The 27098-nt window shown below is 39.3% G+C and overlaps 2 protein-coding genes across 2 annotated transcripts; both read left to right on the top strand.

Annotated features, from left to right (window-relative positions):
- Positions 1–33: 33 nt before the first annotated feature.
- zmynd10 (zinc finger, MYND-type containing 10) lies at positions 34–8852 on the top strand (the record flags this gene model as incomplete). The annotated part of the gene is made up of 12 exons (XM_084062254.1): positions 34–122; positions 782–890; positions 2549–2665; positions 2767–2820; positions 3829–3981; positions 4120–4208; positions 4374–4468; positions 4591–4763; positions 7120–7245; positions 7714–7835; positions 7934–8059; positions 8679–8852. The coding sequence occupies 12 exons, from the start codon at positions 34–36 to the stop codon at positions 8776–8778; spliced, it is 1353 nt and encodes a 450-aa protein (XP_083918380.1). The 3' UTR covers positions 8779–8852.
- Positions 8853–11219: 2367 nt separating this feature from the next.
- LOC311049635 (ras association domain-containing protein 1-like) lies at positions 11220–26962 on the top strand. The gene is made up of 8 exons (XM_084063368.1): positions 11220–11551; positions 12087–12214; positions 12866–13109; positions 16320–16444; positions 24362–24466; positions 24582–24873; positions 25276–25391; positions 25542–26962. Exons 2-8 carry the CDS (start codon positions 12137–12139, stop codon positions 25686–25688), a joined length of 1107 nt encoding a protein of 368 aa, XP_083919494.1. The 5' UTR covers positions 11220–11551; positions 12087–12136; the 3' UTR covers positions 25689–26962.
- The last annotated feature ends 136 nt before the right edge of the window (positions 26963–27098 follow it).

Raw genomic sequence — 27098 nt, 5'->3', positions numbered from 1 at the left:
GATATACTTTAGCTAACTTATTGAATCTCCTGAATGGATACGTCAGTCATTTTTCCTGATGAAGCAGAGGGATATGTGCGAGGTCTGGAAACTTTCTCCCTCAAGGAAATAGGCTCCCCAAGGTGAGGAAGACAAGATAACCGACCGTTAGCAAAATAGTATCAGTAAACGAGATGCACTAATGTTATATAGCAAGTTTGTGATTTTAGTAACAGAAACAGTATTTATGTAGCATTAAATGCTCCACAAATACTATGTTATATGCAAACCATACAAGAACAGGAATCAAATACAGGAAGAAGTTAGATGTTAGCTACAAAACAAGCATCCTCCTGCTGTGTTATAGAGCAGTGGTTCTCAACCTGTGGGTCAATGATTTTTGGGGGATCCACAGACGACAGTGAAGTGACAATTTAAGGACATTTTTAACTAAAAAAGGCAACATTTTTGATAATAGTTGATGTACAAGCTCATAATGCTGTTGCGAGGCGTTGTGAGCTTGTAGATCTGCTATTTTCACAATATGTATCTGTGGAACGAGTCAAATATAATGTAATGCCTCAACTCCCAAGTGTTTGTCAGGGTGGGGGTCCCCAGTTCAAATGATTATTTTGGGGGGGTCACAGCCTGAAAAGGTTGAGAACCACTGATATAGAGAAGTGGCTGGTTTATTAGTTATTTGTTAGTATTATTATAGTGGCTAGTTTTGCTATGGCCAATACAGATAGGCTAAGTTAGTTATCTTGTGTTTTTGGTCATTTTGTTCATTCTGTGTTTCCAGATGGTTCATACAGCATGAATATATAGAGAAACTAAACATGCAGGCAATTCTGAACGTGTCTGCCACACATGATGACTTCGTCAAGGACCTACTTGTGTTACACAAAAAGGTAAATGCTACACTCACAGCCCTGGAATACTGTAGACTAGTGGTTCTCAAACATTTTAATGCCCCAAATTGATATGTGTTTGGCCATGGACCCCCTTCTCTGTCAGGGGCCTCTTTTCTGTTAAGGACCCCTGGGGTCCCTGGATCCCATTTTCAGAACCACTGCTGTAGATGATGACGGCCTTTAGACCTAAGCAAACTATAGTGACTAATGAAACTTATGGCCCACCTTGCTGGGTTGATGAGCATACTTGTTTTAGCACTTAAACCAATGATTCTCAAATATATTCCTGTCAAGTACCCCAAAATTGATATGTATTAGGCCACTGACCCCCATTTGAAAAGGTTTTTCTGCCATGCAGGAACACCCATAAGAATAGATGTTTTTTTAGCGGCGCTAGCCGCTCTATACCTTTAGGTATAGAGCGGATATTAGCCCTCTATACCTGGCTTTTGCGTCAACGTTCTGATTGGTCAGGCTCGCCAAGGTTCTGATTGGTCAGGTCCGTCAACGTTCTGATTGGTCAGGCTCGCCAAGGTTCTGATTGGTCAGGTCCGTCAACGTTCTGATTGGTCAGGCCCGTCAACGTTCTGATTGGTCAGGCAAGGGAACTATTCATGACATCAATATTATATCATGAATACAAAATTAGATGGTTTATATAAACTGTAAAAGTCCGGAACATAAACACTCTGGGTACGGCTTATAAATTGTATAGATTATTTCATAACACATACATATCTTTCTGGTACCACATTTATACACACGCACACACAAAGTTTATTTTTTAGGTACCCACTCTATCAGCTATGACAGATCAGTTTTTGCCACTTACCTTGGAATGCATTTGGTGATTCGCTTCCAATGGCACTATTTAGTGCCACTGGAAGCCTTGAAATAAATTTACAGAGATTTAATATTGTTTCTCTAGAAACACATATCTATGACAAAATATATCAAAGGCGCCGCTACCTTCACACAGGTGTGATTTTTTGTTGTTATATTAGATTTAGTACAGAATTATACAACTGCCTACAGTAGAAAGTTGTAGAATTATGTCCTAAATATAGTACAACAACAGTACAGTATACTATTATACTGTGCTGTAGGTGGGGACTGGGAGATCAGAGGTAGTGAGTGAAACCTATGATCTGAATAGTCATTCTCCATTGAGCTCATTTCTAGCCAGTTAAATAATTGTGAAATTAAGCAACAATGTGTCCATGTTTTGGGCATGTTATCATTATTGGGGACATTTTTCAAACAATTTAGCAAAAGTAGCAGATCTACAATATATTCACAATTTCTGAACATTTATTTATTTATTTTATAAGTATAAGGGCTTAAGAGGTGGAACTCCCTCAAGGACCCTTGGGTTTCCCCGGATTACACTTTGAGAACCACTGACTTAACCCATTTTGAGCGGGAACCCCTGTTTGTAACTTTGCCTTTCAGGACGGGAACCACTTTGGGGTTCTTGTTGCTATGTACAGTATATAGCAACATACATTTGTTGTAATTTTAATAAATATTTGAAGTTTTTCTGAAAACTTAAGTCAGTATTTAGAAGGCGTTTTTAGAAGGCCTCAGGTCTAAATGGGTTAAGACTGTCAAAATGGAATAGGTAACAGTCAATCTATTTACTTCCCTTTCCCTAGATTCCTACACTAGTCCACAACATGATTCTAGTGGAAGTGTGGAAGCACAAAGTGTTCCCTATTCTCTGTCAACTGCAGGACTTCAATCCCAAGACCACGTTTCCTCTTTACATGGTGGTGAGTACAGGACTACTGTATGTAGATGTGAAATGACACCCAGTTTGCAGAGGTCATAATGGAAAGATACCATCTCATCCGCTTTTCTGTTACCCACTTAGATTCATCATGAGGCCACAATCATAAATCTGCTGGAAACGATCATGTTTCATAAGGTGAGTGTTTATGCAATAAATACATGCCTACATAGTACTTATGGGCTATGTGCATTTACTGTAGACAGGATTTGAGTTGTAATGTGAGCTTTGCGGGGGGTCTTTAAAATAAACAACGTCAGGGGCGGAGAATGGAGATAAATAAATAATTGCCTTAGGGGTGCATTTTCTGTGCGTGTTTGTGCAGCCCAACTTCCCCAAGTAGACTGCAACAACAAGCCAAAAGCCAGTGTCAATAGCATGAAGTAAACCAACCCATTGGATGACTACACACAACAAACAGAGCTTTGGTGTGTTTAGTTGTTTTGGAAAACATTTTTCTTTTAGCATATTTATCTTGTTAACATGCATAATACTCATGAAAACAGGTATATTGAAAAATGCTTTATTTGTGATTCAAATAATGGTTGTTGGTAAATGTTTAAGTGACCCCCACTCATGATTTCATGGGAACTCAGACCCCTCCTTATGGGAGCTCAGCTCTCACTGGTTCTTACATAAGTTGTAAGAGCCGAAATGTAGGCTATATTGTGTGCCTGCATGTACCATCACGCAGATGTTTATATCTCCAATAAAGATGTCTGTTTCGCTTGGCAAATAGTGAAAATAGCCAATGTAAAAGCTCACAAAGCATCACAATACGACGCATTGTGAGCTTGTAAGTAAGGAGCCGTGGGAACCAATGTTCCCAAGCCATGTGGCGCATAGGTCAGGAGGAGCCTACTGTATCTCCTGTTTCTATAGTTGAGGCGGCTTGATATACAAGTACATTCCCCAGCCATGGTGTAGTACACCCTCTGGACATGACTCTAGTTAGTATGTCAAAGTATGATCCCCCAAGCCAACCCTTGATGCTGACTGCCAAGCAGGGAGGCATTTGATAGTCTTTGGTATGACCCGTCAGGGATTTAACCCAGACCTCCCAAACTCAGGGCGGACACTAATAAACAAAAAGCCACAGAGTTGGTTTGTGAGCTTGTAGATTAAAAACCAATTGGTGTGGTGCAGGATTCATGTGAAGCAGCTGATGATGCCGTGCTGGACTTGGTGGATTACTGCCACCGCAAGCTCACCCTACTGGCCAGCAAGACCTCCAGGGAGGGAGCCCCATCCCAGGACCGACATCATCTAGCACTGCAAGCTGATGCATCCACACTACAGGTTCATATTGTTACATATCAGATGTAATTCACTGTGAATTACATTCACAAACAACGTAGTAGTGTTTACAAACACTACAGTAGAACACTTACAATTCAGCATGGCCCGAAAATCATAGTTTCTTCTAACCCGGTGTAGGAGTTGAAGGTCCAGAGTGCTGCACTGGAGTTCGATATCTCCCTCAAGGCCCTGTCTGTGCTGCGCTATATCACCGATCATGCTGACAGGTTTGTCAATATCTTCAAACTCAAGCGAAGATCAAGTTTTGGAAGTCTATATGACAAAATAAACATGGAATTTATCCTCCAGAATCAGAACAGAAAGAAGAATATGATTATTAAAAAATCACAATGCTGCTGGTGGTAACTGTTTCTTTTTTTTTTTTTTTACAGTATCAGTGTGATCAATCGCATGCTGTGCACCCATAATTTACCTTGTGTATTGGTACAGCTGATGGGCTGTTGCCCTTGGAGTCGTTACAGTGCAGGTACAGTATCACACGACATGACTTTATTCAAATATATTTTCACATCAGAATAGTCTATTAATAATTAAAATTTAATGTATATATTTTTCTCTCCCACGTCCCCATTTGCCCGTCCTCTATAGGTGAGGTAGAAAAGTACATGAACAACAGATGGCAGAAGATTCCGTCAGAGGACCATCTGAAGATGACAAAGCTGGACGGTCAGGTCTGGATCGCCCTGTTCAACTTGCTGCTAAGGGAAGAATGTCAAAGGAAATATGACTTCAACAATTTCAACAAGAACCAGATTCTGAAGGTATGTAGTGAATAACATAGATCAGGGTTTCTCAAAGTGGGTGCCGTGAGACCAGTCCAGGGGTGCCGCGGTATACTTTGATAATATTTCTCAGGTTTTCCTTGTGGCATATCTCTTCCTAACATTACCTGTCAGCAGATATTGGAGGCTAGATGAAAGGGTAATATGGAGCTTTCATAAGAGAACAAATAATGTTACACCCATTCAGCAACTGACATTGGAGGTCTGATGAGTCAGGAGCAGCAAAATAGCCAAATGCAAGGCTTTATATTGATTGTTCTGTTATTGTATGGTTTTAGCTGGAGTGTTGCTGCTACCTGTCTCACACCAATATGCCTGAACTGCAAGGCAACGTTAAAAAATGTTGTCAAACATTTAGGGGTGGCTTGGATGAAATAAATATTTATATGGGTGCCTTGAGCAAGCACAATGGGTGCCTTGAGCAAGCACAATGCATTCCGCAATAGAGCTGCAATCTTTTCTATTTGCGAATAAAAAAATAAAAAAGTGAAAGTGGTTAAGTATATCTATGGGTTTTTATAAATATTGAATCAATGAAAGGTATAAGAAGAGCTTGTGACAATATAATAACTACATTGGATCCATTAGAACACAGGTTCTTTTTTTCCATTTCCTTAGAAGTAACGCCTTCGGACATATGGTTTCCACCGGACAGCGATGATATTGAGTATAGTGCACGTGTTATGATAAATAAAACAATCTATCCCTGCAGCTGCTGAACCAGAGACAGTATAATCTAGAGACACTGGCTGAAGATTAACTATAATATGCACAGAAGTACAGGAAGTATGTCCCGTGCACAACCATTGTCCTCCAAAAACACAACATGAAGATCTCTTCACTCCTTAGAGGACAGGTCAAGTTTCCATGGTCTGTTTTGGCTGAGAGTGTTTCCTCCTATTATTAGTTTTTGTCTCAGACTTCCTGGCACATTCATTACCTAACATTCATATAGCACTTTGATGTTTTTCCGACCTCTCAACATGCTTTACAATGTGTCCCTCACATTCATTCATTCATACACACACACACACACACACACACACACACACACACACACACACACACACACACACACACACACACACACACACACACACACACACACACACACACACACACACACACACACACACACACTTATTAACCGATGGCAGAGGCAAACAAATGCAAGACTCCTGCTTGTCTGGAGCAGATAGGGGTTAAGTGTCCTGCTAAACATTGACCATTTGTAAAAACAAGGGGGGGCAATTGCTGAACTACTTAAGCCCTGTAGTACTGTTGTACCAGCCTGGCATTGCTAGACTGATCACGTGGGATCACTCACAAGTTCATACCGTGGAGGAACTTGTGAGTGATTCCACGTGATCAGTCTGGCAATGCAAGGCTACTGTCAAAAATGGCAAATGGCAAAAATAGACGATCTACAAGCTCACAATACTTTACAATACGACGTGTTGTAAGATTGTACATCTAGCACACACATGGGCAACATATTCATCTCAATCCCGAAAAAACTAATGACCCCCCCAAAAAGAATTATATAACTTGACTCCAATTAATGGTAATTTATATTTACCATTTGAGTACTATACCTGCATTCCTCCATCTGTATACTCAAATGTTTTGGATATAACGATGAAATAGTCAACATATTTATAACATAATGCAATGTGTTTTATCAGTGACCTATGGAGTGGTGCATATCAGATAAGATAAGATACTGTATAAATTTATAGGCTAATTTAAAAATTGTTTCGGCTTTGACGTGGATTGTTATTATGTAATAATCTTTTCATTGTACCGCCAGAGTACACCAGAGTGATACAGTACAGTGCAGCTGTAGACTTCTTGTTGTGAAAGCAAGGGCCTTATTGTAAAGTAGTCTGGCATGTCTACCAAATTCATGCAGTTTTAACATAATTCAGCACTATGTGTTTCAAGTTTCAATTCAATTGCACAATGTGTGGCCCTTCACTCACTTTATCGAAGTCAGTATGGCCCTCTGGAAATAAATCTGCCCACCCCTGATATAGGCAAACGGGCCATAAAAATGAAGCACCAGCAGTGGGATATCAAAAGTAGAAGCATGGATTCACCCTCATCCTCCAAAGCAAATCCAACCCTGCAACAAATGGACACTCCGACATGACGCCAGGCAGAGACACAGTGAAATCCTCAGTGTTAATATAACTCAGAGAGTGTACATTTGTACACACTCTGAGTTACAAATGGATAAATTAACACTGAGGATTTTACTAAACTATCTTAGGGGGCATAATGATGATAATGATAATGTTGGTCTAAAACTATGCTTTATATCCATGTTCTGTAGCTCAGGGGGTTCTTAACAGAGGTTTTAGTCGACCAGCTGCCGATCCTGGTAACACTACAGCGCTTTCTGGCTCAGCTCGCTATGACAGACCCCGCCCCGCCAAAGAAGGAACTTGTTCTGGAACAGGTAAACACACACCAGGAACCCAATCTATCCCAATTACAGTATTATCTGCTTTAAATGGAGTGTGAGGGATATGTTTCTGTTAAAATGTTAAGGCTTTATATTCTGATAGTAATCATTGGTCTCCCCATCTCTCCAGCTTTTTGATAAACAGAAAATACATGTTAAGTTCAGGGTACCAATCTTATCCAATCAGGAGAATGATCCCCTCAAAGACAATTCGTTGACTTCTGCTCGTGTTTTTGTTTTATCACTTCCAATTACACCTGATCCTGTATCCTGTATGAGTTCTCTCTCATGATTGGATCAAATTGGTATCCTGATCTGAAAATGTATTTTCGGTTTACTAAAGAGTTGGAGAACCCTGTTACTGAACAAACAACAATTATTACTATCAGAATATAGACCCCATTTAACACATATTTGAACAGAAATATCACTTACACACCCTGTATATACCTATTCTTATAGATTCCAGAAATGTGGAACCACATTATGCATGAGAATGGTGGTAAGTGGAAGGCCATCGCTAAATATCAAGTCAAAGAAACATTCAATCCCTCTGAGGAAGACCTGAGACAACAAGCACACAGGTAATACTCAAAACGTGTCCCTAACTGGTTCAGAATGTACAGTATATTCATATGCATGTGTTTGTGAGCTAATTATTTTGATAACTGCCATTAACAAGGTTGGCCCAGACATATAACCTGGATGTGATGGAAAGTTTACTACCAGACAAACCCAAGTGTGGATCCTGTGGTCAGGAGGCCACAAAGAGATGCTCTCGCTGCCAGGGGGAATGGTACTGTAACAGGTAGGAGTTCAATGTTTATAAATACCTGCTGAAACAAAGATGAAAGATCTAAGATTGGGTTAGGGCATAATTTGTGTTAAGTTTAAAAAACTTAACACAAAAAAAATAAAATATATATATATATATATATATATATATATATATATATATGTACGTACGTACGTATGTATGTATGTATGTATATATATCATATAGCTCTGCAAGAGGCGTGTGCACGTGTGTGTATTGGGGGGTCTGTATGTCTGTCTGTTCAGAGCACAAACCGCTGAACCCATCAGCACCAAACTTTGCATGCATACTGACAGTAGGCCCCAGAAGTACCTCCAAAGTACCTCCTAATTGTTTTCACATGTTTAATATTTTTTGAAAGATTTAACTTAAATGTTATAATGCAAGTCAAAGAGTTTGTGATCACGCTGAAACCTTGCCCAAATTTGGTGTCACGCGTCATCATAGATACGTCATAGACAACTGTAGTCCCAGATGACTGATGTCACACACGCTGGTCATATGAAGTCTGAGATCCACATTGGATCCACACTGTTTCTGTATGCATCCCGAAATCCACATAATTTATCTGTAGATGAGACTAAAGTCTTTGTCCCACTGTGTTTTTCAGAGAATGCCAGGTGAAGCACTGGCCCAAGCACAAGACTGCATGCCAGCTGATTACTGAGGCTACAGAGAAGATTCAAAAGGATTTGAATATCAAGGTCTAAGATAGACTGACTGGCAAATGAGAGAGTAAACCAAGCAACCACGTGATTCTATACACCAGTTACAGTAGAGTGGGATTCCTGTACATTGTAATGTGAATGTTGGAACTGGTGCATGCCTGCAAGTATTTTGTTGTAACCCTGTTAAGTTGACATTGCTTTAACTGGAAGTGGCTGAAATATATTTTGGATCTGGAATATTTTTAAGTTCTAAAATCCTTTCATTTCTGAATGTACACATTTTGTTTATATCATCCATAACTGTGATTTAAAATAAATACAAAGGCTTTATAGTATAATGTGTGAATGCCTTTGCTTTGAATTAAAATGTTTGCATGTTTATACTGTGAGCACTGGCACCTGAGCAATAGCACTCAAACCACTAGAATTATTAGCGATAGAGCATTGTTCCCCCATTATCACGTACTGTAATAAATAAGTACACACTAACGTTATCATATTTTCCCGAAAAAAAGCAGCATAGTATTGCTTCAATGCTACGTAACATTAGAAAGTAGGTCAACTAGCATCAGGTGTATGGACATTTTACCACATAGAGAAGTAAGCAAACCAGAGCCATCTCTTTCAACGGGTCCGGCGCAAACTTAACTCCTGCTGTTCGTGTTCTTATCAAATGGATAATCAAAATCACGGTAAGCAATAATTATAGAGACAAAAAACAGAAACATTATGTTCCCCTAGCAAATCAGTGTCAGACTTTAAAAAAAAAATAACAAAAACGTAAATAAATAAATGAAAGTTTAAAGTGTAGTCTGTGGGCTGACAAAAATGATTGCTGTATTTCTAAAGATTGAAATTGTATTTGATGTTGATCAATACACTAATTTCAATAATTTAGTGTAAATAAATCAAACAAAGTTGCACTTTCTATTGAAGGGCAAAATAAATAGGCTGACATTTAATAGGCTATTCATTGATATGCTATAAGTGATGTAAATTACAGTGCATTCTGTTAAATGATCACACCCCATCACAGAATCTGCAATTTTGTGGTAATCACAAATATCAACTTTAGTTAATATGGTGGCAAATTACTTTCGTCTTACCTTACTAAATAATTACGATTAAAGGGATAGTTCACCCTAATTAAAATGAATTAAAAATGTATTATTATCATTAGAACATAGATCAGGGGTTCTTATAGTGGGGTCCCCTCAGGTCCTTGGGGTGGTTCCAGGGGTTCCCAAGCCAAATGTGTTACTATAGCATCAAAATCAGTTTAAACACTTAAACTCTATCAGCTATTTGAAAATAGTCGATCTACAAGCTCACAGAGCATCGCATCACAAAGTGTTGTGAGGTTGTAGATCTGCAGTTTTCAAACAAATCTTGAGAAATATTTAGAAAATATATATAAATGTTTTTGAAACAACAAATCATGTATGGGGGTCCCTGGCATAAAAATATTTTCAGATTGAGGTCCTTGACATTAATGTTTTAGAACCACTGCCATAGATGCATGAGATGGGGAATCTACAATGAAGTCCTTTTTAGTCCTTCTATCCTTGAAATTTGATCAAACAGTGGTCATTGCTGATGCTGATTCAAAGACCAATATTACATTTCCAAAATGTCCCAGAATGAGCAACATTTCTATCTGTGGTTGCAGATATACATTTCATGAAAACGGAACATATTGAATTTCTGATTCTGAGTTCATGTGTTTCTTTTTAATTTGTACAGGGGCCTACTCACTGCCTCTCAAAATATGCTTTGCCTTGATTGTTAGTTGGTAGGCCTACTTGGTATTAAATCTAGTCAAATTAAAGGCCATTCTATTGGGGTAATGGGGTTATCAGTTTCAGATGTTCACTTCACTTGTGAGTGCTGAATCAAAAACACATTCATATTCAGTGATGTAAAGTAACAAAGTACATTTACTCTTAAGTATTGAGGTATTTTTTTTACTTTAGTGGAGTATTTCCAATTTTCAATACTTTTACTTCTAATCCATTACATCTCAGAGGAAGATATTGTACTTTTACTCCCCTACAATTATTTGAAAACTTAATACTAGTAGTTACTTTGCAGATAAAAAATATTATATTATAGAACATACATACCACTTTAGACCTATTTTATACATAGGCTATATGAAAATAGCAGATCTACAACCAGGCGTTGTGAGCTATTATTTTCAAACATTTTAGTACTTTTACTTTTGGTACTTTAAGTAGGCTATATTTTGATGCCAATACTTTTGTACTTTTAAGTAACATTTTGAACACAGGCATTTTAGTTGTAACAGAGTATTTTTATATTGTGGTACTTTTACTAAAGTAAAAGTACTTCTTCCACCACTTAAAAACACATTAATATTTTGGATCATTCACCGTAGGGCGGGGGAATTACACGCCCACGTTCATGTCTGTGCTCAGAAGCATAGATCTGTGCTCAGAAGCAGCACCCCCTATGTGAAAACATTCCGGATGTCAACTCAATCTGGGGCATCACACTTTTCTTTTCTTTTCCTTTGGTTGTTATCTTGCTTTAACAAATTATCAAGGTGAGAAAAGAGGACGACCGCATTGCTTCTGATCATGGTGCTACTTGGAAAAGCGGGGGTTCCGTTATATAGATGACTGATGCTTTATTTCCAGAGATAATGTACATCCTACTGTAGGCTCTGCTACATCAGAGGCAGTTCATCTCCGACCGTTACTTGTAACCTAGCGGTTCCTCCGGAAGATTTTGTTGTCGGTTAGAACTTGGAAGACTTCTTGAGACGATCCTAGTTGGTGCTTCATTGTTTTTGGTAAGTAGACCTAAATATTGTGTGTAACTATACTGCATTCTCATAGCAAGTTGCAAACCATGCAGAAACGTCTTGAGACCTTGAGACACTTATTGTATTTTTAAACACTGAGAACGATTTCATGACGACAATAAAGCTTAGCCTTGACACCAAACTGAGATTGAAATGTAGCCTGAAAATAGTCGTCCTATGTGATTAGCCCTAGTGGGAAAGTATTCACAAATCAAGTTTTATAGCACATTTTTACAGGTAACAGTGCTTTGCACAAAGCACCAAAAGCATGACACATTGATTAAGGTACCTATTACATATTGAAAACAATTAAAACATGTAGGAAAGAGTTAATAGAATAGCAAATAAGAATAAGCTAAAAAATAAAACAGTAGATTAGATAACAACATAATCCACTGATCCAACATAGTTGTCCTAAAAAACTGTTGTCCTAAAAAACTATTATGCAATGTCACATGTAGCCTGTAGGGCCTAATAACTTGGACTTTCCAAAGTAAACAAATGGATGACTTTGTTGTTGCAGGTGGCCTGTCCCAGTATGATGATGGCACAACCCAGGGTCTGAATGACAACATGTCTTGGGGGGAGTTCATTGAGCTCCATGACCTGAGACTGGACAGAGACCAGATAGAGCTGACCAGCCCACCACAGGTACCCAGTGGTGGAAGAATATATAGCTATACATTTTTGTATTTATTCAAGTTAAAGTACTAGAAATACTTGAATATAAAAAGACTGTGTTACTAGTAAAAGTATTCAAAATGTTACGTAAAAGTACGAAAGTATTGGCATGAAGTACAAGTACAAAAGTACTTTATTTTTTCCCCCAAAAAAATGCGTTAAACCTTTTTCGAGACAATCTAGTTGTGAGCTTGTGTAACAGAGTGGTTCACAACCTCAGCCTGATGGCCTGAAAGTCTTATATCTCCCCCAAGCTATGGGGAATTCCCTTGGCCTATTGTTTAAGGTGTTGGCTTTCCACGTGGGAGACCGGGGTCCGAATCCCGGGCGTTTCACTTTTAATCGGCTATTTTCGAATAGACGGAAGTATAAAATAGAGTTTAATTGGTTAATGTAGCCTATGTTTTGTAATAATAATCAAAATCTACAACGTAACTAGTAACTCAAGTTTTGTAGTGGGATATAAAAATAAAGTACAATATTTGCCTCTGAGATGTATAGTGGGAGCAGAAGTATTAAGTATTGAAAAACAGACATACTCAAGTGCAGTAAAAGTACATCAAAATTGTACTTAAGCACAGTACTTGAGTGTATGTACTTAGTTGCTTTCCATCACCGCAGGTACCTCGCTCACCTCCTCGCCTGGAGAGGACCAATGCCCTGAGAATCAGCCCAGCCAAGGTCCCAGAGCTGCTGAGCAGAGTGGGCATCATCAGACTCCTCAGTGATTGCAAGGATCCACGGCTCCTAGAGGAGAAGGGAGAGGGGCATAACTTCCAACCCTGTAGCCACGCTCAGCCCACCTGGTGTGACCAGTGTGGAGACTTCATATGGGGCTTTTACAGGCAAAGTCTGCGCTGTGCCAGTAAGTTGATTGTTTTGCATCGTTTTTATGTTGTATGTGTAGGGGTGTAACAGGTAATCACTAATCAATGTAATAGATTATTAAACAATGATCAATAATCAATTATTTAATAAGATAATCGATTAATAATCTATTAATATTTAGGGCAAACATTTTGAAAATAGCCGATTGGCTATTTTCACTATTTTTCACTGGTACCATTGTGCAGCAACGCTATAAGTGGTTACTTGATTCGTTGATATATTAAAAATATATTTTAAAAAATACACTTCTCGGTTATTATTTGATTAATCAAAAAATTAATCAATAGAATAAAAGTTAGGAAAATATTCAATAGTTGCAGCTAGGTATATGCATGTGCACGTGCATGCTCCTGTGTGCATGAATATGCTGGGATGAGAGAAGATTGACAATGATGATAACTACAGGAAACGATTAAGGCGGTCATAGACTCAATGACTTCTGCATTCATGGGTGCGTTTCAGTGGTCTGTGCCAAGCCATGTAGCTTAAGGTCTTGTGTTTGAGCAGAAATAAACAGGGCTGTCTGTGAGAGTGGCTCTGTTTGAAGACAACATTACTCACTGTGGCTCAGTGGGCTTTAATGAAGAGTTTCTATGAGGGGAACATTATGATTCCCAGCAGCATGTCAGCAGCTGAGCTGCATGCAGTAAACACATGAACCCTGGCGTCACTATTCTGGGCATGTCATCATAGGCGAACATTCAGAGAAAATAGCAAATCTACAAGCCCACAAAGCATGACCTTGCAATGAGCTGTGAACTTGTAGATTGGCTCTTTTCAGCTAAAAATGTGGCGTAGATAAGCATGAATAGACCCCTGGGGGACCCTGTTCAACAAAGATTTAAGTGTTTTTTAAGAAGTTGTGTGGTCATGTCCAAATTGTCCAGATTATCTAATCATCTATGTTAATTTGTTCATGCTTCAGTAAGAGATGCAACATATTTTATCTTCCTTTTTTAGCACATGAACATACATGTACCTAAGCCTAGCTGGCTTTAAGATAAGGCTTGTGCATTACATATGCATAGAAATAATTAGTAACGGTTCCCTGAACTAGACACCACAAGTTCCACAACTGATCATGCAAAAGAGTCACCAACATAGTCTCTTTGCACTACTGATCATGCAGCCACCCCAAACAAATATAGCCCTGTGTAGAACATTAACATATTCATTCCACATGTATAAGTTATATATAGACTATATACTATAGACTCACTAGAGCATAAGCCCAAAACGTTTAAAAAAAGAAAAGAAACAAGATTAATATGTAACTGCTGGCTGCCACTATACTGAGCATGATGTAGAGTAGAAACATTTAAAGTAACACATTCCAATACTATATATGTGTATGTATATATATATATATATATATATATATATATATATATATATATATATAGTATTGTTAATATCACACATCATGTGAATGAAAATATCAGTTACCTTTAAGGATTCATAAGGAAAGTTAAAGGCATAGTATGACATTTTGCCCTGTTAACATAACAAAACAATAAACATTTTTTACCAATCATTTCCCTCTATACCTGCAGTATAGCCACTGGAGTAGTGTGGTGTTTACCTGGAGAAAACACATTGCCCTCGTTGTATATTTTGTAAGTTTGTTTTGGTAGACGGGGACATTTTTGGCCTACCAAAACAGCACCTGCCCCATGGAATCCATGGCTCTGCAAGGCTTACTTAGCCTACTTGTTAGGCACAAGTAAGTGTAAATCAGATTATAAGAGGAGTCACAAGGAGTCTGCATCATTCTGTTAAGAAAATCTTCTTTCAGTCAATCTGACTTGCCATTAAAGGAGCACATGAATGGGATGCTGTACCAGCCCACATCAAGGAACTCACCACTTACATGTCCTTTAGTTAAAAAATATGGTTTATAAGCCACCAAATATTCAAGGTTCAAGGTCTGCGAGGAGCCCAGAATAAGTAACCCAGCGCCATCTTGTTCTTGTATTAACAGATGGATGTCTTCATGTGTGTGTTGTTAACCACTTCCTATACCTATGTGACCGGGGCCCGTCAGGGCTCTATACTTGGTCCGCAGCGCCACTACTCTTTTCCCTCTACACAAAATCTCTTTGTCGAAATTAGCCGATCTACAAGCTCACAAGCTTGTAGATCGGCTATAGATTTGCCAAATGTTCGCCACAGAATATGGACACTAGGATTCATGTGATTAAACTGCCCTGTTGCTTGATTTACGCTAGTGCTAATGTTGATTGTGTTTTTTTTTGTTAAACGTTTTTTAATGTTGAATTTTAACTTGCTCTACTTTTATTGCAGCCCATGTCTGTTCTGTTTATGTGTCTTTGCTCATCTTTTCTGTAATGGACACGCCTTACATCATGATGATGATTATTATTATAGTTTGTTTTAGTTTTGTTCTTAAAATGTGTGTATTGATTTTAGAAAAAATTAGGTTGCCAGCTTCATGCCTGGCCAGGGACTATAGATGAAAACTATTTTACAGTAATGTTTGTTAAGATGCACTGTCCCTGAGAAATATAAATACAACATTAAAGAATTTGTGTGAAGATTGTTAGTTTCATTCTATAGCATTTCTGGGGAGTTAGTTCTGTGAGGAAAATTAAAAAGGATTAGCTAATGATTTAGATTTCAGGATGCCATTTTAATATTTCCCCAAACTTTTATCCACTTGATACATTGTTTTATGGCAAAATCAGTATTCCAAGCTTGGATGACAGGCAATGAGGATAGAGATTTGTAATAAATCTTTATATATTATGGAGACTTCTTATAGAGCATATACATGTATATTTAATATTAGATGTCATAATACAATTTTATCTAATGGCTGCATTAAAGAAGTATTGCTTGTGTATATGTTTTACTGTCATTCTTAAATACACATTTAATATATATATATATATATATATTTGAGAACATGACAATTACATGTGAAGGAACCAAACTGTAATGACACTAAATGGCCAGTGGGGGACGACATTATCCATTTAGAATTCCAAACAGTCCTGAAACAATTCAGGCTTGGGAGGTTTTATATAGTTTTTATACATGTTTTGGAAAAGTCTTAATATAACACAAACGTATACACTTATACACATGTATCTGTTTCACCTTTGTTCTGTTCAAATAACTGGCAATTATGATACCTTCTTTTAATATTACTTTCACCAATTTACAGATTGTAGATTCACATGCCACCACAGATGCCGTGCCCTCATCCAGTTAGACTGCAGTTGGGACAGAGGCTCTACAGCTGACCAAACATGTGTTGTAGAGCACACCATAGAAACGGACACGAATGTGGTAAGGACCTCAGTAGGAAAGTATTTAATTAACTTGGCTGTTTGCCATGGCTCATATAACTTTGGATACAATCAGATGGGGTTGTTCCTCTTTTAGTTGACATTTGTTAATCATTGCCACTTTGCATACAGAAGTAGTAGGTTCCCAATATCTGAATCATATCTTTCTGTTAGCTTTCCTCTGCTGTGCATAATAATAGTTAGGTTCTTCTCACTCTATAGGAGAACTGGGTAAGCTGAGCCACCCCATGTTTCAAGGAATCCAAAAACAATATGCAGTATGCAGGATAATGCAGCAATACCAATCATAGGTTGATCTTAACATTACAGTAGCCATGTGATGGTTTGAATCATATACTGTACATATTGAATTAAGACACAATTGTGTTTTTTGCCATGTGAAGTGATTTTATTGAGCTCCTGATATATTGATTCCTGTGTCAGAGGGGATTTTATCACACATCAGATAGGGTTCAGGGGTCACTGGTGGTCCGTGAAGGTATTGCATGTGGTCCCTGACCATGCATTTAGTAATGTTTAGAATCTCGAGTTAGAATCTCAAGAAGGGGAAGTGTACCGGATTGCCTTGTTGAGTCATCATTATTAGGAAATGTGCTCATATAATCGCATGTGTCTGCTCACTCACATACAAATCAGTATATCAGTTAACATGAGCTTAATGGAAGGTTGGATAAAGTAAGAGAATGTAATAAGGGTAACCGTGGGATAGGAATAGATTAGTGGTTCTCAACCTTTTTTTGAGCTCTGGACTGGGCTTGATATAATTTGTTGCACATAGTATCGTGCAACAAATTAAAACAAGCCCTTAACAGTCATTATTTAATGTCAAGCTTTTCCTCCCACACCACGTCTATTAATTCAAATTTGTTCTTACATTTGATGGATGGAAATATTATTTCATTATTTCAACATATTATAATAAATTTAACAAAGTTTTTGTTTTATTTATGTATTTACATTTCAAAACATTTTCGCATAGACCACATGCAGGCCTAATTATGCCATGGACCACTAGTAGTCCTGTGGACCATTGGTTGAGCAACAGTGGGATGCATAGACGCGCATAGACATGGGACCCTGGTTCACAATCGGTTGAAAACCCCTGGTTTATGCTAGTTACCACTTGATGTTTATTTGACTATATGTGGTAAAATGAACAACTGGGTTTCGGGTAAGTTAAGCTTATATTTAATCAATAAGAAAAATATACTTATTAAAATATAAGTACACCAAATGGCTTTCTTATTTAACACATAATAGTAGTTTAGTTTTTTGTTAATTTGGACTAAATCTTATTCTGTGAAGATTATAGAATGGGAACAATCAGTTCTTTTGCAAGATCAACTTATCCCACACTGGGGGTAAAGGAACTCTTTTTTTAATCTATTATGTTCTATCAGCCCTATGTTCCCTAAACAGTCTAGTTCCTCAGCCCTATGTTCCCTCATGCTTTAGGTGTTATTTCATGACTTGGGCAGAAACTTTGGCGTCAACATCCCAATGCCGACCCATGCGTACCCATGTGCAATTTCTAAAAAGATAACTGATTCCCAGAGTATCGGTATGCAATTCGGAGTCAACAGTGCTACCATCACACTGTTCGGCGCAGGCACTCAAGTTCCCATACAGAATCACATAAGCTGCTGGCCATGCTTTGGTACTGGATGTTCAGAAAACTGTATAGCTAAAGAGTTGCAGGGGAGGGCAGATGGCTCTGTGTGGGGAGGATGACTGATTTATTCTGTGTGCATCAATTAACTAAAAATGCACATGCACAACAGGTTATAGTCACACCTCGCTCTGAACCCTTAGTTTGACTCAGGCCAGGTGTGACAGATTAACTCGCTCTGCTAGTGCCTTGCTCGGGCACGCCTCATGGCGCTCAAGGCCGCTTCTGTTGGCGTGCCTGCCTTGTTTTCAACGCAGGCGTTTCTATTAAGTCGACATGGTCCGCGGGGCCAGATTCCTTCGACATCGACATGGTACGAAAAAGGTATTGAGTCTTTGCTTATTTGATTTGACTGTGCCTTCCTGTTATTTGACTTGTTCTATGCTTGGTGTTCCTTTCTTCTTTCAATATTCAAACTCTTCCTGTAACTGCAATTTGAGAACTTTCACAAAATATTTTTTTACCCACACTTTTACACCTACAGTATAATCGTGTGGTGACAACGAAGTTGACTCAGATTCTGATCAGAATTCTGTAGGTTCACCAGCACTCACTTGGTCCTTAAAAGCACCAAGTGGGGAGGGCAGCAAGACCTTTTAGGACCAAGTGAGTGTTTTTATTGGTAAAACCCAGCAGCAGATCAAAGTCAAACACGACAGACGTTTTGGCCCATGGCCTTCCTCAGTGTGAATGTGAATATGAAGGTTTTACGCTGAGGAAGGCCCGGGGCCGAAACGTCCGTTGTGTTTGACTTTGATCTGCTGCTTGGGTTTTCCAATAAATGAGAGCTCCTAAAAGGACCAAGTGAGTGCTGGTGATCTTTTCAAAGATACTGTTTCTGCCAGAACCGTGCACCCGATAAATGTGAACTGTGAGCTATTCAACTGACGAGTGCTCACATTCTCTTTTTCATCCAGAATTCCGTAGGTGTCATGGTATGCAAAAGGCTGCCCCCAGCATCATACTGAAATGATGCCGGGGGCAGCCTTTTGCAGACCATGACACCAAAGGGGCTGAGGGAACATATAGGGCCTAAGCTGACTGACCCCTCTGTGGTTATGCCCAAAGATTCACTCACAACAAAGGTTGTGCATTTGGCATTATCTGTAGCCTATTAGTTTGCCTAGATCCAGCATACAAATAGTGGAATGCGGGGCACTTCTTACTTTCGTTTTCTATATTAGTTGGCCTAAATCTAGCTTACAAATAGTGAAACTTACTTTGGGTTTCTATTCATGCGCTCTGGTGGACATTCATCTGTAAGGCTTGCATGTGAAAATGTGTCTGTCTGACCCATTGGCTCAAGGGAGGCCACCTGCCTAGGACATTGAAATCCCTTTGCTGTAGTTCATTTGATTGGTTCAGGCTAGTTTCATTATAACGGGATGCAATGCAAGGGTGTGGAGTTGTGGACTAGCCGGCCTGATTCCAACTCGGGACGCCTGCATTGCCGCCCTCCACTCCCTCCTATCCAGCATCAGGGACGGGACTGGAACTCTTCTGTGTTGCTAGCTCTGCTGTTGCAGTGTGTCTACTTGGGTGGTGCGCCCTCTTCCCCTCCTAGCTGAGCCTTGGGTCGCCATCTGTTCTGGGTGCTTGACACAGTGCACAACCAGCCAATTGCTACATATCAGGACAGTTTTGCATACGATTTTGTCTCCAGTTGGCTTGCTGGCTGGTAAATACATAAGAAATAAATTAGTTAAGAAAGAAACTAAAATAATTTAAGAATTGTGTAACCAACAGAGTTTGAGATGTGAGATGTTGAATGGCTACTGTGGAAAAGGTATATTATTCATTGTTACCTGCCACAACAGGGTGTTTTCACCTTGTGAGTCTGTCTGTGTGTCTTGCTAACCGTGCAAGATGCAGCCACTAAATGTTACATGTGTGTAGTTCAGATCATAACAAAGGCAAATTAGTTCAAAGATGGGTGTGGTAGAGCAAGGGAAGTAGGGGGCCACGGTCAACACAGATACTGGCTGAATACCAAGCAGATACCACTAACCACGCCTTTCAGACTTTGAAGTAAAGGAGGAATGACTTTCTGAAGTGGAACAATAAAAATAACAAAATGTGCATTTCCAGACAGATTTCCATTTCTTTTTAATCAAATGGTTTTAATCATAAAAACAAGTACATAGGAAACAGAAGTAGAAAAAAAACTGTTCACATGTTGCCTCACATGATCCGCTAACTCTCACGTTGGCAGTGTATTGTTGGCCGACAGGAAGTCAGAGGGGTGATGTCATCGGGGAGTTGGTATTTCCGTGTTTCCCATCGGCGTCCAATCAAAGCCGGTTGCGCCGGTTTGTGTATTTTCTAAACTCAAACTCAACGGCCTTTTGGGTCCCGCTGGGTGCTGCTGGGTGGGGCCACACACAGTGTTGCCATGTCCGCTTATTATAAGTGACTTTGGGACTTAGCGTGTAAATATTGGTTAGTTGCGGGTTGCGTTTTTTTTTTGGCTTGTTTCTAAAGTGTAGTTGCTTATTTTGGTCTTGTTTCTAAAGTGTAGTTGCTTATTTTGGGCTTGTTTCTAAAGTGTAGATGCTTATTTTAGGCTTGTTTCCTAATTTGTTTAAACCAGTGGTTCTCAAACCTTTTCATGTCAAGGACCCCCCAATATGTATTTGTCTGCAGACCCCCATCTGAAAATATTTCATGACAGGGGCCTCCCCCATACAAGATTCATGTTGTTAAAATGTTTCAAAACTATTCGAAATGTTTTACATTTTCTTCAAGATTCTTTTTGGATAATAGCAGATCTACAAGCTCACAACGTTGTGAGCTTGTAGATCTGCTATTGTCATTGTATACAGTATAAGTTTAAAGTGCTCATAATGGCCTAGTAGTGCCTTGCTTCTTTACATAGTTCTTGAGCTATGAACTTCTTTCATAGTTGCTTCTTTTGGGCTTGTTTTCCTAGACATGTCACATGGCTGCTTATTTCTCTCAAACTCTGGCAACACTGCCACACAGCGGGCCAGGGCGGTGGGGGCCACGCAGCGGAGGGAAACGGTCTAGGGCGGGGACCGGACCGCATCCTGTTCACACACACAGTTTGAAGAACGTACTCGTGGTCGTGTTTTGTAGGCTGAAGAAAAAAAGAGTATATTTGTAGCTGAATACGCTTATACATCAGTAATTTACTCCGTAGTATTACATTGTTCCATAAATCTGACCATGAGCACTAAAGAGGCGGACAGCGGCTCAGCTAAGACCCCGTCCTTTGAGATGACGTGGGGAAGCTCCACTAGCAGCGGCTACTGCAGTGAGTCTGACTCGGACTCCTCAGAGTTCGAACAGTACTTTACTGCCAGAACATCATTCATTCGTAAACCCGTTAAAGAGAAACAACAGGTGAGATAGACGTTTGTTTGTTTTGTTTTTTTTCTGTTTTACGATCTTCACATGATGACCCAATGTGGTTGTATATGGCTAGCTTATCAGATTGTGATCATACTTTTGTAACTTAGCAGTTTTAGTGAAGAAGTGCTCTAGAGTTATAGTAACCTACCTAGACCAGTGGTTCCCAAACTTTTTTTTAGCTCGAGACCCAAAAGAGAAAGTTGACGTCTCCCCGGGACCCAAACTAGTGAAAATAGCCACTATAGTCTGCTATTTTCACTATTTCTTAAAAGTATTTTTTCACTCTTCTAAGTAAGTAATGGATATAAAAGAGATTTTTTTCGAAAATCTTTTGAAATAATGATAATAAAAAACTAAATGTAGGAAACAAGAAATTAAGGGGTATATACTCGCGACCCATTAAAAAGTGGTCCGTGACCCACAATTGGGTCCCGACCCACTGTTTGGGAAACAGTGGCCTAGACTTTGTTCAGTCAGTTTGTTTATGTACTACCGGGATTGACTAATGGACGGATGTCTTTCTGTCCCAGCGTTGTGATATTATTGCTTTAACTTAACGAAAACTGTCGTGTATGAAAATCCGTTTGCATTGTTTATTCTTGATTAATGTAAACGGAACAAATCTCTTACAGTTATTACAGTGTAACACACATACACTCACTCTCACAGAACACAACTTTGCTGAACACAACCCACCACAACTGTTTTAGTGACGTACTCTACCTACTCAAGTTTCTTAACAGTCATGATGGTTCATTTAGTATTGTATAGCTGATTAAACGTAGTCATCAAGCATATTCTTCCACATTTCAGGTTGAGCAAAATGACTCACGGAATGTTTTGGGTTCGGTCTTTCCAGAGGGGATCATTTTGCACTCATCTTTGTTCAATCCAGTCCAGTACAGTTTCACAATGGGATGGTACTTCCTGTAAAAAGAACACACAACATGCTATTTCTCATACTGAAACGTTTGCTTTCTGAACAGACACACTTAATAACATTCTCATTTTGACATCAAACTTATTTTGTGGAAGGCAGATAACATGTAGCATGTATTATGCATGTGTTCTTGACTGCCATAGTAGAGACAGCTGGCCCATGATTGCGTACTGGACATAAACTCAGCCTTCCCTTCAATCTGCCCGAGGATTCCTGTTATTGATCCTGTATACTATAGCTTGACAATGATCAATGGCCTGCTGTCAGTGTCAGTCCACCATTAAGTCTCAACAGATGTGACCAGTTGGGCTTCCAATGAGACTCCAATATTCAATAAACCACATCATAATTTGAAGTGGTCATGGGTCTGGACAGTGCTTGAATTGAGTAATATTTATGTAAAAATGTATTATTTCAAATGAGACTAACTCTTTCCCACATAATGAGATGTGTATCAGTGAGTGGTAGTGCTGATGTTAGCAGCATCGATCAAGAGGGGTTTATGGATATTGATCCATGGGCTATACTCATCAGGAAAGGCTGGCTCTGCTGGTACTCAGAAATAAAACTAGGGCTATTTAACTTGTGGAAAACACACAGTAGTGTGTTCTCCACACTACTGCAAAACCCGAGGCACAGGTTTTGCAGAACATAGAATGTTATTTTCATAGAGGAAGTGAAATCCCACCAATAGACACAGGAAGAGCATAGCTGTGGTTTCTGTGTGTCGAAAGGCCTTAAAGTCTGACCGGCCTGCAGATGCCAGAGGGCAAATGTGCACGATGAGAAAAAGATGACTGGGAGTGTATGGCCGATGAGGCAGCTGAGCTGACCACAGGATATGCTGTGTTAACAGAGGAAAGCTTTGTCCCACTCGGCAAGGAGGGGAGCAAGCCTGGGGGTGGGGTGCTATTTTTACATGAATACAGTGTTTAGGAATGCAGAGTAGAGGCTCTGCACACAGTCATGGCAAACAGCTGCCTGCAAGTTCCTCATGGCCACCCGATCCCCCCCTCCCCCATGAAGAGATAGGAGGAGTTGAGGAACCGGATTTGGATCCAATCAGTGGGCAGAGGGCTGACATCATGGTGTCAGTCCCTCTTTGCTACGTTGACAGGAAGTCAGGAGTCTGATGCAACTGGTGCTAACTTTGAGAAAGAGAGAATGGAGCCATAAACATAAACATAAACACACAAAACAACTACAATACTAATGTAATATATCGATATTTATTTTGCTAAACAAGTTATACCGGTATATAACTGTTAGAATTGTGTGTGTGTGTGTGCATATATAAAAAGAAACAAAAAACAAGTTTTGATTTGCTGTTGCAGTTTCAGGACAATCGTCTCAGCTCCTTCTTCAGCACTTCTTTTAGATTTCAGTCATTCTAAAATAATCTATTTCTACCAAATGCTGGAACGTATGTTGTGACTATCTCAACATACTGTTTCAATTAAGGCGCTGACATCTACTCTCAGGATTTATGTGAACTCGTAGAAATGTTGTGGTTTTAATTTGCCAGCAGCAGTATGCTATTAAACGGCTTCATTTCTCATATGGAAGTTGGCCCCTGTGAACTCCACCACACACCATTAATGTCATCTTGTCCCTGTAACCTTGACCTCACTTTTCTGCAATGGACATCTCAGCTACATTTCTATCAATAGTTTTGGTGATTGGATCAATACTAGGCTCTCTAAATACTAGTAAATTATTTTCCACATGTAGTCAGCATGACAGTGTTTTCTATGAAGACATAAGTAGCCTGTATGTTTAGCAAAAGGTCTGCAGATGGTTCAAAGATAGCTCAATGCTGACACCTGCTGGTAAAATAATACCACGTTTTTAGCAGACGCTTTTCTCCAGAGGGAATGACTGTTAAACTTCAGACGTTTGTTCTTTCATTTTTGTAGGATGAACATGTTGAATCGGGAAAGAAGGAGCTGACAACTGCAGAGATTCAGCAGAAGGTGAAGGAGTACAATGCTCAAGTCAACAGCAATCTGTTCATGAACATGGTGAGTCCCCTGCCCTCTGACCATACTTACCTACCTCGAATGAAACATAATCACATTATAAGAATGCATTGCCATGCATATGCATTTACCACAATGATCGTATTTTCTTTGACAGAACAAAGATGGCTCCTACCATGGATTCATAAAAGTCCAGTTCAAGCTGGTACGCCCTGTCTCAGTTCCGCCGCCTAAGAAAGGGGCTGCAGGGCACGATGCTGGAGGCAAGAAGGCCGGTTTAGTGAAACGTCGCACATCATTCTACCTGCCTAAAGACGCATCCAAACACCTACACATAAGCTCCCGAACGTCCGCCCGCGAGGTCATTGAGGCACTGCTGAAGAAGTTTACTGTGGTGGACAATCCTGGCAAGTTTGCTCTGTTTGAGCGCAGCGAGCGTCATGACCAAGGTAAGCCTAATTTACTTATTTATGAAGTAAGTAAGTAAAAGAGTAAAAGATTTTGAATTCTTGTTCAAAATCAAATAGCAAAATATCTTTGACCAATACATTGATATTGTGGAGATCACAATTGTTGCTATCACAAAATATTTGCTCAATGAGATTTTTGAGAAATTATGATCAGTAATGCCAATATAATAACTAAGTGGGTAAAGGCAAATAATAGAGCAGTTAATACAATCGGGTAAGTTCAGAAAATTACAACACTTTATGCCATATAACAATATTTTGATCTCAAATCCTAGCCGATAACTAGTCATCTCACAATTTATAATATATATTTCCCAGCCTTACCTCCTTAGTATTCATAATTTGTTTACAGAGCTTTTTTTCCTCTCCATTTCCCCATAGTTTACCTCCGTAAGCTATCTGCTGATGACTTTCCACTCTACCGACGTCTTTGTGCTGGCCCAAATGAGAAGGTCCTCAGCCTGGTTCTGAAGGAGAATGAAACTGGAGAAGTCAATGTGAGTATGACTTCCGAGAACCAATGTGTTTCATCTATCTCTTTTTTCTTTGCATAAGATCCAAAACACAGCTTTGGATTATACTCGGATGTTTAATTTATTCGCTACACTTGCACTTATACACAACATGTCCTTTTTTACCCTATGCAGTGGCACGCCTTCTCTATGCCTGAGTTGAAGAACTTCAATCGTATCCTGCAGCGTGAAGAGGAGGAGCATGTCAGGCAGATAGTGCAGCGCTACGCTCTTGCCCGCACCAAGATGCAGGAGGCTCTTGCTGGTTCTACCCCTGGCTGAGAGGACTTTCCGCCCGGAGAATGACATGCAACACTTGACTGGAAACTCATCTGAAGAGGACTGGTCGTCTTGCATTCAAAGATCCCAGAGAACACAATTCAAACACCTCCCTCCATATGGAGGAGAGTGAGCGAGAGAATGAAAAGGCGCACGACTGAGAGAGAGCGCTAGCGCGAACGTGCGTGTGAGAGAATGAGAGACATGAGAAGTGCCTTACACCTAGAAGAGCCTGATGTGCCTGATGAGAGAATGTGAGATGAAACCATGTGAGACTATATGAGCCTGAATAGACACTGGCTTTGTCCATGAGTGTCTTTCATTATTGGGTCCCATTTGACTATCTTGAATACCCCAGCTTTGGTCACTTTAACTTTAAAGAGTATATCAGTTATTGCTTTCACCATTCCATTGAAGAAAACCACCGATCATCCGTTAATAAAGATTAGGTGAAGTGCGTTAGCCGAAGGGTATCAAATGAAAGAAACACTCAACGCTGTGCAAAAATCTAAATTTTTATTGCAAGATTTTGGTCATAAGACCTTATTAAGGCTGATGCCTTTTATCCTTATCACGCGCAGCTTGCAATAAAAAGTTAGATTTTTGCACCACACACAGCATTGAGTGCACAGCACAGCTTTTTTATTTAATTACCATTCCGGTGTGTAAAAATTATTTGCAAATACTTATTGATAAAGAATTATAACGTGTTTATGGCACCTGCAGTCCTATTGTTGTTTTTATGTTATCAGATTAAATGCAGGAGGTAGCCATGATAGGCAACCAGCTCTTAAAGCAAACGATATAAATCTATTTGGCACTTTTAACTTGTGCATGGATGCTTCACACAGCAGCACGCTGATATCCTTTGAGAAAGTTGAAACCATTTCTAGCTGCCAGGATTTTCGTTTGACCCAGGCCCAAGTTCTCCAGTAATTTCTTGTACTGTCCCTTTGTGAGTACGACTGATGTATGGACATTTGTATGGAATTATGAATGTCGGAGAGCGAGAGAGCAATTTCAAAGTCACTTTGGTTGACTGGAATATTTTATGAATGACATACTATGTACAACTTTAAGCTGTTAGTCATTCCTTTTTCTATGTTTTGTTGTATTGTCTCCTTGTCTTTCTGTTCTTCATGAGATTCATCATTGAGTCTCATTTCACTGTCTTCTTTGATATAAATGTGGGTGCAAGTTTTCTGATTTCTTTCTGAAAAACGAAGAATGTTGTATGTTGTGCACTGTGTTCAATAAAGAGTGCCTAAATGAAATAATTGCATTTGGTTTTATTTTATATGTGTAATGTATATAATAAATTATGCTATGGCATACTTAAAATATGTGAAGTTATTTATTATACCACATTATATGCATATTTCATTTAGATATATCGTGTCACTGTGTCTTTAA

This window comes from Gymnoscopelus microlampas (assembly GCF_963454915.1).
Source record: "Gymnoscopelus microlampas genome assembly, chromosome: 7".
Taxonomy (NCBI): Eukaryota; Metazoa; Chordata; class Actinopteri; order Myctophiformes; family Myctophidae; genus Gymnoscopelus; species Gymnoscopelus microlampas.
Note: the sequence above shows the minus strand (reverse complement) of the source record. Positions and strands in the feature narration are given on the sequence as shown.